This window comes from Galeopterus variegatus, unplaced genomic scaffold (assembly GCF_000696425.1).
Source record: "Galeopterus variegatus unplaced genomic scaffold, G_variegatus-3.0.2 Scaffold327, whole genome shotgun sequence".
NCBI lineage: Eukaryota > Metazoa > Chordata > Mammalia > Dermoptera > Cynocephalidae > Galeopterus > Galeopterus variegatus.
In genome coordinates this window covers 251392-270080 of record NW_007726438.1, presented here as the reverse complement: position 1 = coordinate 270080, position 18689 = coordinate 251392, and the positions used below count along the sequence as shown (strand labels likewise).

Genomic DNA, 18689 nt, shown 5'->3' with positions numbered 1-18689 from the left:
GCCGCTTATCTGGTAAGACTGAAACAAAAAGCAAAGTAAACGAAGACTTACAAAAAGGGTTTCCTGCAACATAAAGTTGTTTTTCTGTTTTAAAATATGGAAGTCATTGGTATATAAAACAACGAATCACTACAAATCGGTTAATTGCTATGAATTATAAGGTGCAAGTAAAATTCATAAGTTAGATTTATCCAGTGTAGCACAGATCTGTACTGAAAACTTGCAAGTTACTCTTAGAAAAAAATAACTAGTGGCAGATGAAGTTCTGAACATAGTTTTTTTAAATATAATACCTCAATACATTTAATAATAAAAGTAAAGCTCTACAAAAAGTCTGTGTTACATATCATACAAAATGTAGAGATCAGTGCAGCTCACTGAACCACACTATTCAGTCATGTATCAGGAAGACTTGAAATTAGAAAATTATGCAACTTCTGTGGCTCATCCTCCTCCTGGTAACAGATTCATGCTGTGTCCTGTTCTTGACATATTTGTTATTTCATCTGTTAAGTTCACTCTGTTGTAGTGCCTTCTTTCTTCTGAAAATATTGCAAACAAATAAGAAAAAAAGTAACCCCCAATCAACTTTTGGGTTGCCAGATGAGCCACTGTCTCTTGAAAACATTTTGGAGTTGATTTTATCTGCTTTGTCAGCTCTACAAGATGAAATCTTGTTAAAATGCTGTGCATGAAGATGTCCACCTTGCTCTGATGACATGGAGGTGAAAAAACTGGTTACGATATTCCTGAGCGCCAGACTGAGTAGTCAAGGACAGTTTTGTTCAACAAACGTCCTGGCAAATGACAGTGAGGTGTGACCATGGTTGTGGCATGTGACATGCACTTTGGAAACAATTTTTCTACTTAAAAAAAAAAAAAAAAGGCATGAAAGTCTTTGCACTGTTACGTGTCAGGAGAATCATCATCTATTGCACAAGCTTCGGGCTGGCTTTCCTCCTCTTCCCCAACTGCCTCCTCTTCAACCTGTTCATCAAGGGGAATTTCGGTAGACTCCGAGTCTTGGGTACAAAGAGTCTTGGAGTCACTGCAGCTAGTGTCTTCTTCCACTTGACTTCCACTGTCCTTTTCAGTGTCTGACTCACCATCTTCCTCTAAAGTTAGTTCGAACTGGAATTTCTCGGTTTGACCCTGCCGGCCCTCCTCTTGGTCATCAGGTGCAGGAGAGGGGCTCTGAGGGATTGTGCTCTGGTACCACTCACGATTGTCCTCCAAAGTGTCCAAAATGTCCTGGGCATCAGGATGTACAAGGTCTGCCCACGTCTCCCAGAGAGGATGAACGATATAGTCTATGAAGCCCACCTGGTTAAAAAAGAAAATCCAAAATGAGTAGAGGAGTTGAGACTAAGAAACAATGGAAACGGTTACCTAGATCATGGCCTACAATTAGAACATTAAACAGAAAGAAGACTACTAACCTTAGTTTGATAAAATACTAGTCACTATTTTAGACAACAGATCATATAAAAATGTTGTTAGTAGGTGGTGAAAATTAGCTTCTAGAACCCTTAGTTCAAGCGTAAAATTTTTTCTAGTTGTATATCTGCTAGGGTTTGAGGTCTGGACTTTATTTTAGAATAGCCAATTTGCAGATGAATCCAGATAACTGAAAGAATGTCATGCACTATATGTATATGAATATACTCTATGAATACAGTCATAAGAATGTATATATGGCCATATGAATGTTAAGTTGTAAGAATGAAAATTTTTTGGATCATAAACACTAAGGTGAAAATGAGCTGGTCAAAAAAAAATAAATTAAAAATCCAATAAAATACTGCAAGATATGAATACAAAGTAACCAAATGCTAAAGTTGCAGCTGTGTTCTCTCTCTGAAAGCTTTATGCTTCCCGCATTACCTGTGATTTTTCCACAGATGCATTGTGCTTGTCACACATGGGACTTATCTCCATGCCTCTCTCTCTCTCTCGGTCTCCCTGGCGGAAGAACTCTTCCATTATTCGGTCCGTCCACTGGCGATACAGCTGAAGAGGCTTTGTTGGGTTGCTGAGATCTGCACAATGCACCATATTCTGAAGGACCTAAAATAGAAGAATGCATTCTCCATTCAGCACCTGCTCCTTTTTTTTAAAACTAGAAATTCACATTGGATGAGTGTGACACTTAAAAATACATGTAGTGTAAGATTTATTCCAAACAGCTCAACCACGATGTGTCTGTATATGGTTCACACTTGTATTAATAGTCCCAAATTATGCCACTTCTACCACATCTAAATATCATAAGAGAAACTGTTTATTTATATGCATGGTTGATTAAATTCAGAGCTGCTTATGTGGTTGTTTTTGTGGGGTGTTAGGTTTTGGCTTTGAAATGTATATGAAAATGAAAAGACCAACAGGATTTTACGTGCTTATTTTGCAGGAATAAGAATTTGGATAAAAATCCTGACTATAACTACCAAAGTATAAGGTGGAAGAAAGGCAAAATAAATCTTATGAAAGCTGGATACACAGACACATGTGCGCGTGTACACACACAGAGCAAACTCAAATAATGCTTTACCTGAATCCTATCGGAATAATTATCAAGAAGGAGAACTCCAGAACTTGTCACTTTCTTAGTTTCAACCATAGTTTTCAAATCAGCCAGCAGATTCATGTGTTTCGACATGTCTGTTGCAAGTACCTTAAAAGACAGAGTATTTTCTTAAGTAAAGTCCAGAGGAAAAAGTCAGAATTTGTGCATGAACATATTACGCAGAATGTGAGAAAAAAAACCACTATGCCATCTAATAGCAGTTTGTGAAAGTTCTTTACTCCTACTTGGGGCAGAGTCTTTTCCTCTTTACATAAAGTTTTCTGGAAGCCCAGAGTAACATGTACAATATACAGAAGCATTAGGCACTGATAACCACTTTTATTGTAAAATAGGGGACTATATATCTCTGTGGATAAAGACATCATCACATGTTTTGAAGATTTTTCCATTTCTTGGACTAGAAAGTGGTGACTTGACTAAGATGAACTGTTTCGGAAACAGAATATTCTGGTTAATTTTCTCATCCAAGACAGATAATTACAATGCTTAACAGATTAAGTTTTCGATAACCAGAGATTTTCCTGTATTTCACAATCATTCTGAATGACATACATAGAGAAAAAAGTAAAGTCATGGATGTTTTTAAATGGCACTGTCTACTGATAGAAAAGGTGAAAAAAAAACCATTCAAGCTGCAACCCAAGCCCTCTGTTTTTATTAATCATCTTTCTCTGCGTGCCACCAGAATAGGGGAGCTCAGAAAATAACAGCTGAACGATGAGGGTGCACTGTCATTATTCCTAAGTCCAAGCTGCTAGAAGTGAAAAACCTATTATAGAACATTACTGCCAGCAGCAGGGGCAGCTTTAGAACATAAAAGGCAACAACAGGTTTGAAATACAGTTTCTTTTACCTGATACTCATCTCACTATTACATTTTTTAAAAAAACAGTTTGCATCACTGTTCTCTTTTTGGCTTTTATCAGCTACTTACAATGTCAATGACCATTTTCCTCAATGACTGCCTTTGCTTTTTGGTCAAATTCTGGAAAATGTCACAGTTTTCCTCCTGAAGCAACTTAAAGCCCACAGCCAAATGATGGTTCTCTAAGACAGAGGAATCATTGTACATCAAGGCAAGTTCAGAATCTGAAAGGAAGATAAGAGGCATAAGATCAGCAAAGGTGTTTATTAGAAGTTTATCTTATTCTTCAAATTCTAAGAGACTCTGGGTTTAGAATGCAATTTCCCCTTCACTTCTCTGCTGCCCTTACCATTCATTACATGACAATATCCAGGAGAGAATGTATTAGATAACACAAGACCAGAAAGAATACGGGAAGCGTGAGAGCGAGTTCTAATGCTCCTGACATGTGGTAGGTCATTTCACTCTGTAGGCCTCAGCTTCCTCTTTTCTAAAGGGAAAGAAGAATTGGACCAGATGATCTTTAACCTCTCCTCTAGATCTGCCATAAGCTGAGGAGAATATGACATTAGTCTTAACATCTGCAACATGTCCAGACCATAAGGTGTTGTGTTCCTGATAACTGTGCATTACCTACACTACAATTTATATAATGTGAGAATCATGTGATGTAGGACCGTTTGTACTCAGAAAGGGTACAAGAACAGTTTGGAGCATATAAATAAATTAGATTTGATAATGCTGTTCTTATTTTCTTCCACAGAATAATTCTGAATGTCTAAGCATTATTCATTTTTTTCCATTTTCTTTTCTAATATCGTGGCAGTCACCATGTACGTGTGTATTGTCCTCCTTACTGGTTTGCTCATGGCTCTGCACAGTGACACTGCATGTAGCTGTCTATATACCCCATAATGAAGACCCCAGCTCTCTCACTACTGTCCTGGACCTGTGTATTTTCAGCCAGGGAGAGATTCTGTCTCAACCCTAGTTCCTATAAAATGCAGACCCAAATCTATAAGGTAGTCATTAAAAAAAAAAACTGACTAGGGCCGGCCTGTGGCTCACTTGGGAGAGTGCGGTGCTGGTAACACCAAGGCCATGGGTTCAGATCCTATATAGATAGGGATGGCTGGTTTGCTCACTTGGGAGAGCGTGGTGCTGACAACACCAAGTCAAGAGTTAAGATCCCCTTACCGGTCATCTTAAAAAAAAAAACAAAAAAAAAACTGGTGCTTTATTCTGTTTCCAGTTAAGTCACTTTCAAAACTAAAAGCACATGGATTTGATCTTTTTTCTGACTAATGCATGAAAATATATTTAGAAATATATATCCTTTTCTTTTTTTTTTTGTCTTTTTCGTGACCGGTAAGGGGATCGCAACCCTTGGTGTGGTGTCGCCCGCACTGTGCTCAGCCAGTGAGCGCACCAGCCAGTCCTATATAGGATCCGAACCCGCAGTGGGAGCATCGCTGTGCTCCCAGTGCTGCACTCTCCCGAGTGCGCCACGGGGCTGGCCCGAAATATATATCCTTTTCTAAGAAAGAAATACCCAACACTATTCAATGACTATTTCAAAGGAACTAGGGAGAAGAGAGGCTCAGAACATATCTCAACTAGGAAATAGGACAGTTTTATCAGAACTATAGAAATAGAAATTTTCATATCTAGATTTTTGCTCCCAAACTACAAGAACAGATGTCTAGAGTAGTAGAGACTGTATATGCAAGGTATTATTGTATTTATGTTTTTGACAAAGCAAAAGTGTTAATCTTTAAAAAGGAAGTACCTGGTTAAGTCTTATTTACAGTCTATAAAAGCCTCTAACTGTGAACCATTATCTGTAGATGGTTAAGCATATAGAAATAAAAAAGTTTAAAACTATTTAGAATATTAGCACATGATATTATTATGTTTCTCGAGTAGAAACATATATTGAAAGGAAAGCATAATGTTTTCTAACTGCAGAAATGATATGTATGTAGATAAGTGGTGTTAACAGAATTGACTTGGCCTTATAAAAACCCTGTTGGCTTATATGCCCTCTGAAGAAAGGTGAAAGAAATTAAGCCTATTGAGACTGCAGAAGAACAAAATGATGAGCTGCTACTTCAATGAAGAGGGTGAGCTCTAGTACAGAAGTTGCAACAAAGGGTCCGAGCTCTACTCAACCTAACCTTTCACGTGGGACAGATGTCCAAGAGCACTGGCTAGCTTGCCTTGGAAAATGGTTCTCTCCTGACACTTAAGAGTCCAGATGAGTCAGAAAGGCCATGAAACCATTCCTTATTAGACTGGTGGGCCGCTATAGCCCATTCAATCTCTGAGGCTGTAATGGGAAAGTGGTGGCTACTGTTTATTTTAAGTTTTTTTAACGAATGAATGTTGGCATTTAAGAAACTGAATCTCAGGATAGTCACTTAACTTTCTACTTTTCCTTATGACTGAAGGCACGCAGACACATCTCTAAAGGAAGAGGTAAACGTCAACTCACAGGTTCAGATCCCCATCCTGGCCAGCCGCCAAAAAAAAATAAAAATAAAAAAATAAAGGAAGAAGTTGGATTCTACAGCTCCTCAGGAGATTTTCACCAAAGATGGTAAATCCAGGACTTTTAAGTAGAGTCCTTGAAGGTTCAGGAATAATCATCAGAAAGTTGCCTTCCTACTTTGGTATAACTCACGGCACAGAGGGACAGAAAAGCTAGCTAACATTTTCTTGAAACTGTCTCATCAGCAAAAGTCCAGTTCAAGTCACCTCTTTCATGAAGCCTTTCTTGATTACCACAGACAGAACTGCTCACTATCTCCTGTGAACTCCTATACGGCTACGTACCACTCACTTGGCATTTATCAGATTCCACCTTATTTGTCTTTATCTCTGTACAAATCTTTTAATAGTCCTTCTCAAACCCTACTAATCTACATAGAGACTGAAGCCCTTCTATAGAATTAAAGGTTATTAACTTAGTATACTTGGTTGTCTGGTTTCTCCTGGGTACGTCAATTCTTCCTAACCTTACGAAGCATATAGAGGAACAGAAAATAATAAGCACATAACATTTAGAGGATTTAAGTGCCAGGCATTGTACTAAGTGGTTTATATGGATTATCTTATTTAATCCTCATAGCAACTCTCTGAGGAAGAAACTATTGTTATTAGCATTTACAAATGAAAGAACATGAATTTTAGGGAAGGTAAGTAACTTTGCCAATATAACATAGCTGGTAAGTACTGGGGCCAGAACTTCAAAATGGACAGTCTCACTCCTGTGTTCATTACAGCACTACTCACAATAGCCAAGACATGGCATCAACCTAAGTGTCAATCAACGATGAATGGATAAAACAAATGTGGTATATACACACAATGAAATACTATGCAGCCATAAAAAAGACTGCAATCCTGTCATTCACAGCAACATGGGTCAGCCTGGAGGACACTGTGTTAAGTGAAATAAGCCAAACACAGGAAGAGAGAAACACCGCATGTTCTCACTCATATGTGAAAACTAAAAAAGTTGATCTCATAGAAGTAGAGAGTAGAATAGTGGTTTTACTAGAGGCTGGGAAGGGTAGAGGGGGAATACAAAATTACAGCTAGATAGAAGGAGTAAGTTCTAGGGTTCTACAGCACTGTAGGATGACTACAGTGAACAGCAAGCTATTGTATAATTTCTAATAGTTAGAAGAGAGGATTTTGAATGTTCCCAACACAAAGAAATGACAAATATTTGAGGTGATGGATATGATAATTACCCTGATTTGATCTCTATACATTGTATACATGTCCCCAAATATCACACTGTGCCCCATAAATATATACAATTATCATGGGTCAAATAAGAACAATTTAAAAAAACAAACAAACACAGGCAGTCTCTAGAGCCCTTACCTTATCTTACCTATTATTACAAATGCTTTAAAAATATTGAGCAGTGAACATTAAAAGGGAACCAGGAAATGACAAACACAATCCACTCATTGCCCGGCACACACTAATAACTACATAAGCATTCACTATTTTATTGAGAGACTGTGCATATCTTTGCAAACCCAAAGCCACCATTTTATTTCATATAGACCAATTATGCTCATTTGTAATAATTACCCCGGATCACCAAGAATAAATTATGCTCAACATATGCTACTAATGAAGGCAGGAAGACTACCTCTATTTACGTGTTCCTCTCTTCTGAGTTCTTATGGAATGAGGAGTGTAGGACGAGCGAGTACCACCACATAACTGAGAACATGTACTTCATCTGTGTTAATCTTCTCTCCCTCTGTATTAGTCAGGGTTCTCCAGAGAAACAGAACCAAGAGGATGTATGTGTGTGTGTGTGAGAGAGCAAGGTACATAGATTTATTTATTTATTATAGAAATTGGGTCAGATAATTACGGAGGCCAAGTCATCTGTGTTAATCTTCTCTCCCTCTGTATTAGTCAGGGTTCTCCAGAGAAACAGAACCAATAGGATGTATGTGTGTGTGAGAGAGAGAGCAAGGTACATAGATTTATTTATTTATTATAGAAATTGGGTCAGATAATTACGGAGGCCAAAAAATCCCACGTCTACAAGGCAGAGAATCAGAAAAGCCAGTGGTGTAATTCAGTCCCAGTCTAAAGGCCCAAGAATGAGGTAGGGAAGATAATGTTGTAAGTCCTGGTCTAAGTCCAAAGGCCCAGGAACCAGCAGTCCTGATGTCCAAGGGCAGAACATGGATGTCCTAGCTCAAAAAGAGAAAGCAAACTTGCCCTTCTTCTAACTTTTTATTTTATTCAGGCCCTCACTGGTGAGGGCAATCTTCCTTACTCAGTCTACTGATTCAAATGCTAATCTCTTCCAAAAACACCCTCACAGACACACCCCGAAATAATGTTTTACCAGCTCTCTGGACATTCCTTAGTCCAGTCAAGATGAAATATAAAGTGAGTCATTACACAGCCCTCCCCTTATTAACTTAACACCCATATGCATATGCTTAAACCATATTTAATCTCCAAATAAAAACAATGACAAGGTCATATTCCACCTAACATGATAAAACTATCCTGCCTACAACCAAAAACACTAATCCCTACCCCCTTCAAGAGGAGGTAAAGTCTTTTACTCTTTTCTTGATATCCCATAACTTAAATACTATGGTGTAAAATCTACAATATTTAAATACTGATATAAAGTCAATACTTATGTTATACGATAAGTGAATAAGAAAGGAAAGGAAACAAAGATATTTGTTTAATATATGTGTATATACACAAAAATGTATTCATAACAAAATGAAGAAATACTCATGACAATTACAATCCCTTTTTCTATAACTAGTCATGTGGTAGTAGCTGGTATTTATAACTACCTTCTTCTACTATCCGTTCTGTATTCCCTTTGCCTTCAGAAGCAACTCAGTTGGTCAAAGATGTTTACCTGGTGGGGTGATCTAAACCTTCATTCCTGAAGGGTCTGGGCCACTAATAGTCCTGCCTGGATTGGGGTGTTACAGTTTTCCATTGACCTTAGTCACAGGCCTTGATAATACTAATTGGTCAAAGATGTTTACCTGGTGGGGTGATCTAAACCTTCATTCCTGAAGGGTCTGGGCCATTAATAGTCCTGCCTGGATTGGGGTGTTACAGTTTTCCATTGACCTTAGTCACAGGCCTTGATAATACTAAGAGATGCCCCAAGGGATCTCCTGTATTCCAGACATACTCCTCCTTACCTCGTTTGTGGTATAGTAGTCCAGTTTCCCCTTAGTAGTCAAGATCAATCATCCCAGCCAACACTAACTCCCTTCTTGGCCTCTTGACTCAGAGGCAGAGGAGCCCAAAGTGGCTGGGTCTTAACTTCTAGTTCAATAGAATCACTGTTGTGCCTTCTAGAGGAATCATCCCTCTCTCTGGAACTAAGATCTCTAGGCCAGAAGAGCATAAAGTTGTGGGAACTGGAGCAAAAGTTTTGTTAGTGGATCACTAGGAGTAATAGTGAGTGGTTCCACTCCCATTTCCACCCTTGATTCCTGGACTCATGAATCCTGGCTATTGGAGAAACAGCACTGTATACTGAATGCTGATTCAGAGCATGTACAGCCTCTGGAGAACCTTGCCTCAGCTGTGCAAGGTATTGTCACCTAGCTGATGCTGAAACTGAGTCTTCAGAAGGCCATCCTACCATCTATCAAGCCAGCTGCTTCAGGATGACAGAGAAAATGGTCAAGACTAGTGAATTCCATGAACATGGGTTCACTGCTGCACTTCTTTGATTGTGAAGTGAATTCTTTGGTTGGAAGCAATTCTGTGTGGAATACCATGACAGTAGAAAAGGCATTCTGTAAGTCCAAGAAGGTAAGTTTTGACAGAAGCACTGTGTGCATAAAAGGCAAATCCATTTCCAGAGAAAGTATTTATTCCACTAAGAACAAAACTCTGCCCCTTCCATGATGAAGCGGTCCAATGTAATCAACCAGCCACCAGGTAGCTGGCTGATCACTCAGGGAATGGGGCTACACAGGGGCTCAGTGTTGGTCTCTGCTGCTGGCAGATTGGGCACTCAGTAGTGGTTGCAGCCAGGTCAACCTTGGTGAGTGGAAGTCCATGTTGCTGAGCTCATGTGTAACCTCCATCCCTGTCATCGTGGCCACTTTGCTCATGAGCCCACTGGGATATGACAGAGATAACTAAAGAAAGAAGCTGACTGGTATCCACTGAATGTCATCCTTTTCACTTGATTATTAAAATCCTCCTCTGCTGAGGTCACCCTTTGGTGAGCATTCAAATGAGATGCAAATATCTTCACTATTTTTTGTCCAGAGACATCTATCCACATACCTGTTCTCCAAATTTCTTTGTCACCAACTTTCTAATCATGTTCTTTCTAAGTCCTTAACCATCCAGACAAACTATTGGTTACAGCCATGAATTGGTATGTAATCACGTCTGGACATTCCTCCTTCCAAGCAAAGTGTACAAAACTAGGTGCACTGCCTGAAGTTCTTCCCACTGAAAAGATTCCTCTTCACCACTCAGGAATGTCCCAGAGAGGGCCAGTAGGGCTGCAGCTGTCTGCTTTTGGGTGGTACCTGCGTATTGTGCAAAACCACCTATAAACCAGGCCCTCTGACAACTGACTGTACGGAACTCTCCATGAGACCCCAGGTGCAGGCTGGGAGAGAGAAGGCAGTACAGCAGGAGTGGGGACCACAGGCACTTGAGCTACTTCTTTACGTAGCTTACTTGTGCTTGATCATGCACATACTACTTCCACTTGATGATGCAGAGCTGCTGTGCATGCCCAACCTTATGGCTTGATGGCTCAGATAACACCCAATTCATGATGGGCAGCTCAGGTTGTTTGGTAATTTGATGGCCCATGGTCAAACATTCAGTATCTACTAAGGCTCCATAGCAGGTCAAGAGCTGTCTCTCAAAAGGAGAGTAGTTATCTTCAGATGATGGCAGGGACTTGCACCAAAATCCTAAGGGTCTCTGCTGTGATTTATCTATAGGGGCCTGCTGAAGACTCCAAATAGCATCGCTATCTGCCATACCTTAAGTATATTGGATCTACTAGATCTTATGGCTCAAGAGGCAGAGCATCTTGCAAAGCAGCCTGGACATGTTACAAAACCTTCTTCTGTTCTGGACTCCACCCAAAACTAGCAGCTTTTTGGGTTACTTGTGAAATGGGCTAGAATAACGCATCCAAATGAGAAATAAATTGCTTCTAAAATCCAAACAGGCCCACGAGGCCTTTCTTGATTGTAGAGAGACAGATGTTAACAACTTATCCTTTACCTTAGAAAGAATATCTCAATGTGCCCCATCCCACTGGATCCCTAGAAATTTCACATAGGTAGAAGGCCCATGAATTTAGTTGGATTTATCTCCCTATCAATGCCCTCACTTTAAAAGTAGACATCCTGCCAAGCTGGGTTCCATCTGCATTATAATTCAGTCAATTACAGGATGAGGTTCTGCCTTTGATTTTCAGCAATTTCAGCCCTGTGGCTGAAGATAAGGCTACAGGAGAGAAGGTTCTCCTTCAAGGCAGCCTAGAAGCTCTTAGGTTATTTATGCAGTGCTTGAGCTGGCAATTCTGATCTCTGGCTCATCCTTTTCATTCACCACTCGGTCTGGTGACATTAGGAGCAACCAAACATCAGTGTCAACATCCTTAGTTTTCTAAAAATGTTTTAAAGTATCATATATAAAATCACTTAGCTCCTTGCTTCTCACAGTGGTTGACAGGAGTATACAATGCAGATATTTTGTGTATTTCTATGAATAGTTCACACCATGAACTATTAGTGCTCTCTTTACTAGTGGAAATAGAGTCCTTAGTGTCTGTAAATCTAATCCCTTGCTTCTCACAGTGGTTGACAGGAGTATACAATGCAGATATTTTGTGTATTTCTATGAACAGTTCACACCATGAACTATTAGTGCTCTCTTTACTAGTGGAAATAGAGTCCTTAGTGTCTGTAAATCTAATCAGGTTAGACAGCCAATGTCAGAAACCCCAGAACCCATCAGAAAATTCATCCTTAAAGATAAACTACTCTTGTCACCAGAACTGTGTATATCAGGGTTTTCCAGAGAAACAGAACCAATAGAATGTATATATGTATATTCCTAAATATTTACTATAGGACTTGGCTCAGGTGATTATGGAGGCCAAGAAGTCCTACCATCTGCAGTCCACAAGCTGGAGAACCAGGAAAGCCAGTGGTGTAATTCAGTCCCAGTCTGCAGGCCTGAGAAATTGAGGATGGGGTAGGGAAAGTTAATGGTGTTAAGTCCTGGTCCAGGTCTGAACGCCTAAGAACCAGCAGCACTGATGTCTACAGGCAGGAGAAACAGATGTCCCAGCTCAGAGAAAGCAAATTTGCCCTTCCTCCATCTGTTTGTTTTATTTGGGCCCTCAATGGATTGGCAATAACTGCCCACATTGGTGAGGGTGATCTTCTTTACTCAGCCTACTGATTCAAAGGCTAATTTCTTCTGGAAAACTCTCACTGACACACCCAGAAATAATGTTTTTCCAGCTCTCTGGGCATCCCTCAGCCCACTCAAACTGACATAGAAAATCAACCTTTACACCGTCACTCAGACTACAAGCCCCTGGATGGCAGACTTATGTTCTCCTGCTCTAATACTACTGCAGTACTTCACAGACTGAGGGCAAGTAGTACTTCCATAAGTACCTGTGATTGTATTATACTTAAGTAATCTTAAAAATACTTATTTTAAATTGCTTATAACCAGAGTATACTTTTAAATAATGGGTAAGTAATGTGGTACTTTGGAAAGAGGCCTGCAAAAGAAAAACAAGTTCAATTTTTTTACCAAAGGAAAAATTGTTTAAAAAGCCTGACAAAACCCAGAGATTGCAAAAGTGTGGAGGAAAACGCATATTGGTGGTAGAAATCTGGAGGGCCACTGAGACAATATATATCAAAATGTAAAATAAAAAAATTAACTCTAAGATTATCACAGTTCAAAAGCAATGTAAGTTCAAATGTAAGTTCAAAGCAATGTAAGCAGAAAAAAATGAACTACTTAATATCGATTAATATGGGACAAGTTAATCCAATTACTTTCAACAGGGAACATGACTAATTCAATTTCCTGGGTTTTTTTCTTTTGGGGAGCAGCTGGCCTGTCTGGGGATCCAACCCTTGATCTTGGTGTTATAACACTACACTGTGACCAACTGAGCTAACCAGCCATCTTCAGGGAATATGTCTAAAACATGTTACTGAATAGCCAGAAACATCACAGGAAAACATCTACAGTATGATTTTTTTTATATATCTGAAACTGTATGCTTATATCTTTGTGTATACAGTAGTACCCCAATATCCATGTTTTTTTTGCCTTCCATGGTTTCAGTTACCTACACTCAACTGTGGTCCGAAAATATTAAATGGAAAATTCCAGAAATAAACAGTTCATCAGTTTTAAATTGAGTGCCATTCTGAGCACTGTGATGAAATCTCATGCTGTCACACCCAGCCATGAAACCTCCCTTGGTCCAGTGTAACCATGCTGTTCGTCACTTAGCAGCCATTTTGGTTATTAGATCCTTGTTGCGATATTGCGGTGCTCATGTTGTGATGCTTACTTTACTTAATAATGGCCCTCAAACACAAGAGTAGTGATGGCCACTCTCCTTTTATTTATAATCATCCCCCAAATTTCTCATTACCTAGTTGCGTGGCTCTCAAGCTTTAGAGGGCATCAGATTCATCTGTGGACTGAGGCCTTGCTAGTTTAAATGACAGACTCCACCAGTACCGTGATGCCCACCAGAAGACCTCCAGGTCAGCCTAAGCCCAAGAGCCCTTACAGGTTCATAATAAAGAAGAACAGAACCGGTCCTCATTATCCTTAAAAAATATATCAGAGCATTTGAAAGACAGTGACTTTATCAGTTGTTTTAATTTATTCTCTAACTTATTCTTAATTCTAATACTATAATAAGGGAACATACAAAATGGTATATAATAGAATGCAAAGAAAACGTACCAGTTTGAATGTTTTAAGTTATTAAAGAAAAAATAATATCTTTCTTAAAGGCAAAAATCAAATTAAAATGAAATTTTTATGTTTGTTAAAAAAATCTATGAAATTAGGAACATTTCAAGACATGCACAAGCATCAAAATAATAAATGAGGCCAGGCTCATGAAAACTGATGGCCTACATTGCACTGTATGATCTCCTGCTCTTCTCAGAAAGGTCACAGTCAACCGTAACCACCAAAACAATGTAAACCCAGGGAGCAGCAGGCAATGTATATTCATATTTATACGTTTGCTATGATGAGTCCTAGAAGCCCATTACAGGTTCTTATAAGGTAGTTAGAATATGAAATGTTATCCTGTCAAACCTGGATAAATAAATTCCTTAACCAAACTTCTAAAATGTACTTAACAAACTACGCATCTCAGGAAATCCATATCTTTTCCAATCTTCCTCTATATGGGTGAGTCACTAAAGTGCATTGTGTTATATGGTAGTCCAGAGGCTATTAAAAGATGTAAAAATAGACCTAAATAGTCCTAAATATCTGAGTTAAATCTCTCAAAGCAAGGTTACATTTAAATTCTCTCTTTAAATCTGGCTACTGCAAAGTATAGGAAATGAATGGTGAATACATACACACTACTACAGGGGGATTGCTATAGGGCAAGAGAAGACTATCATCCACACTCAAGCACAAAAAAGAATGGCAGATACTTAAACATGAAAAAAAAACATTTTTGACAACTCTGCATTTTATTTTTTCATATATACAAGTGAATTTATAATATTAATCTACTACAGTGGGAGGGAATTAATTCACAGTACATTTAAATAATTTACCAGTTAACTTCAAGTACCAAATAGAATTTCTGTAAACTAAACCTCTTTACAAAGGCATTGCTCAAGCATTACCTAAACTTTCCTTTCTAAGGTTTTCTGTGCAGCTGTGTGTCAGAGACGTTCCATATTAAACAGTCTCTACCATTCCTTATTATTTCCAAATTCAGTGATAACTACTTATTTGGTGAAATATCATTAGTGAGAAAAAGATTCAGTGGTTAAAAGATATTAAATTAAGAGAGAAGTTCCTGTTGATCTCATTAGAAAATTTTAAAAGGAAAGAATAGTGCTGGGCATGGTGATGGAGGGGAGCAATAGCCTCTGAAGAGGATTAAATGATGACCTACATAAAGCAAAGAAAGTTTAGCATCAATTCCTATAAACTTTTCTTTCTTATTTAAAACTTTAGGGGTGGGCCAGCCCCGTGGCGCACTCGGAAGAGTGTGGCACTTGGGAGCGCAGCATTCCTATAAACTTTTCTTTCTTATTTAAAACTTTAGGGGTGGGCCAGCCCCGTGGCGCACTTGGAAGAGTGTGGCACTTGGGAGCGCAGCGGCGCTCCCGCCGCAGGTTCGGATCCTATATAGGGATGGCCGGTGCGCTCACTGACTGAGCGCGGTGCGGGCGACACCAAGCCAAGGGTTGCAATCCCCTTACCGGTCACAAAAAAAAAAAAACAACTTTAGGGGCAATATAGCTATCTCAATTTTTCTGTGCACTTTTACTTTTGATTACTCTTGTCTAGTAACATGGCAATACATTATTTTTAGAAATGTCCTGGAACACATGCTTTTCAAACATCATATGCCTCATGGAATATAACAATAATTTTCAGAGCTAAACTATATTAACATACACTGTCATTAAAACACATATTTACATATCTCAAAAGAACATCATGGCTCTGGAACATCCTGAGTTTATAAAGACCCTTGGACATTCTAACACGTACAAAGAAAAAAATTTGTTCTGCAAAAATAAACTTTACTTACTTGTATTGATCAGAAATTGATTTGACACACCAGGGTGATCTACATCATGTATTGCACTTGCAAAAATTGCTGCAAGAATCTCCAAATCTGTAAACACAGCCTAGAAAATCAGATAAATAGATAACTTTACTATTTTATAATGGTATAAATTAAAAGTATGAATAAATGAGAAATAACTTCCAAGAATTTAGATGGAAAACAAAATGAAGCTTCAAAATATATTATCATAGTGTGCCAGGAAGACTCTTTTAGATAATAAGATACTCATGAACTTTTTAAGTGCAATCTTGGGAGAAAATATTTTATCTAGTTTTATTTTATCTCATGATCAAAACTTTTCCATTCATTAAATTTTTAAAAGTACTATAAAAGGAGTGTCTGAAATTATTTTTTAAAGAACATAATAGCTTGTTTTAAAAGTATTTAAGACGTTTAAGAATATTCAGAAAATGTACATTAAATTAATAAGACATGAGCAATTATTTTCTTTTCTTTTATCCAAACTATGGTTTCTCAACTTCAGCACTATTGACATTTTGGGCCAGATAAACTTGTGTGGGGCTGTCCTGCGTATTGTAGGATTTTTAGCAGGATTCCTGCCTTCTACCCACGAGATGTCAATAGGGTGTACAACCAAAAATGTGATGGTTATGACAACTAAAAATGTCTGCAGACATTGCCAAATGTCCACGGGGGCTGAAGGGAAGGAGCAGGAGAGAAATCATCTCCAGTTGAGAGCCACTCACTCAAATGATGAGGTATTAACATAATTTTATAATGAAAACAATCTGAACTACGGAAGATATTAGCAAAACAGAATCTTTTCCCCTAATGATTACGAAATCAATTTGCTTTAGTAAACGTTTAATAGAACAGCTTCTTAGGATTTGGAAAAATTTAAAAAGTGTTTCCTACTAATAAATTCTATAAATAATATCAATGCATTGCTTATGTTTTATAAAATAGTCGTCCTTTGAACTATAAATAAAAAAGCCATCAGAATAAATTTCAAGAAAACAAACTAACCAAAAGCAAATAAGCCAGATATGTTTTATAAAATGTCTACTGGATCATTTCAAAGCAGCAATATCATAAACAGATGAATCCCTAAATCTGTGACCAACTTTCACAGGCAAAATTCATCTAAGACTTGACTGCTTATTAACCACAACATTTTTTCCTCTATAAATTCAACATGCTTTCAATGAAGCCAATTATTTTATGCACTGCAAAACCTCCAGAGTTCAAGAGACCTTTATGAGTAGCAAGTTGGTGTTCTTGAAATTTTAGGAAAAAGATTTACCTCTAAAGCAGGTGTAGATAATAGCACATGAGTTGACTGGACGACATCTGCAGCATGGATATTGTTGTGATAGGCCACATCAGCATGGTAATGGTCTTCGAGAGTCATAAGATATGTAATTAAAGTGTCTACTGGAATTTTAAATGTTTTTAATAAATCCCGTTCCTGTAGAAAAACAAATCCTCTTAACATTTTTGTCTTTATATAAAAAATTTTCCAGAGTATATTAAAAAAATCATATACCAGTGTTGCTTATGGATAACCCAGACATGGAAATATCACTTTCACATGTCTAGTGAGGGAAATGGAAACCTCCAGTAAGATCCAGGGATTTGGGGACAAAACCGGAGTTGGGATTTCCTTCTAGAGCCCAACAGCGCTGTCCCCAAGCTGTATGCTGCTAACTGTAAGAGTTCTGTGTCCCATTACCATGAACGCTGCTTCAGTTGAGTGCCACTGACTCAGCCACTGACTCACACCAATTAAAACTTAGCATTCTCTGCAGGGCTGGAGTTTCCCACTCCAGTCCCAAGGACAACAGCCTTCACTTCATTTAAATCCCACACTGAACTGGGGTAAAGGCTCAAAAGTGAGAAATGGATATGGAGAAGACAGCAGGACACAAAAAAGTCACTGAAGAAATTACATTCTAAGGTCGGTCAACAGGGGGCTTATTCATTTTTTAAGTTAGCACTCCATTATGCAAGTCAGGGTCATGGAGATGATTTTTAAACTATTATCTTAATGAATTGCTTCAATTTCCCCACATCATATCTTTTTCTTAAATGGAAAAAAAAAATTGATGTATTTTGTGTTTTATCTACACTCCACCTTTCCGTATCTTTATTTGTCCCTTGGTAAAGGAGCGAAAAAACAAGTAGCAAAAAAAGCAAAAGAGGATGAGTAGTAAAGAAGATAAAATGCATGCACAATCCACAGTCTGGACATTAAGTCCCTGAATAAGAAAAACATGATAGAACTCAACCGCTTTACCTGGAAAATGGTGTGCATGATAACAGTCAGAGGCCGGTTCCCAGACAACTCTGCTATTCTGAAAACATGAAGACCCCATTTGTTCACATCTTCTAGTTCCTGGGGTTAAAGAAAGACACCAGGAAATCAGGAAGTGGAAGAAGCACATGAATCAATGAATATAATCATTTAAAAATTACTGACTTTAATGGAAAGACGGTTAGATTTTTTAAACAATGATTCATTTTAAATGAAATGGATGCACCATGGAAGTACAGGCAAACTTTAGGTAAATTGACTTAAATGTACTGAAAACTGAATAGGTAGTACTGCTCAACCTTATGACTTTGACAATACAACATATTTACGAACTTTGGGTATCGATCTCAAAGCATTTCTTCAATGGATAAAATCTACTTGCAAAACCTTCAATGGATAAAATCTATTTGCAAAACCTTAACTGTTCCCCAAAAACCCAGAAGAGATGATGGACTTCTAACTCTTTAAGGCCAATCAAATAAAGATGCAACAAAAGGTAAGAAATATATATATATATACACCAAACCTCCTGTCTAAACCCACATATTAACAAAACCCAAATAAT

The 18689-nt window shown here is 38.2% G+C and overlaps 1 protein-coding gene across 2 annotated transcripts in view; it reads right to left on the bottom strand.

Annotated features, from left to right (window-relative positions):
• Positions 1-266: 266 nt before the first annotated feature.
• Positions 267-18689, bottom strand: part of PDE4D (phosphodiesterase 4D, cAMP-specific) — a 57497-nt gene continuing 39074 nt past the window's right edge. Inside the window, exons 4-10 of one of the 2 annotated variants that reach the window (XM_008567537.1) lie at positions 18107-18205; positions 17114-17278; positions 15811-15910; positions 3522-3676; positions 2552-2674; positions 1885-2067; positions 267-1323 (exon numbers count right to left, since the gene is read on the bottom strand). In XM_008567537.1, the coding sequence (XP_008565759.1) occupies positions 907-1323; positions 1885-2067; positions 2552-2674; positions 3522-3676; positions 15811-15910; positions 17114-17278; positions 18107-18205 (1242 nt within the window). In that variant the 3' untranslated portion in view covers positions 267-906. The remainder of the gene's footprint in view (positions 1324-1884; positions 2068-2551; positions 2675-3521; positions 3677-15810; positions 15911-17113; positions 17279-18106; positions 18206-18689) is intronic. The other variant, XM_008567536.1, reaches the window with a different exon arrangement.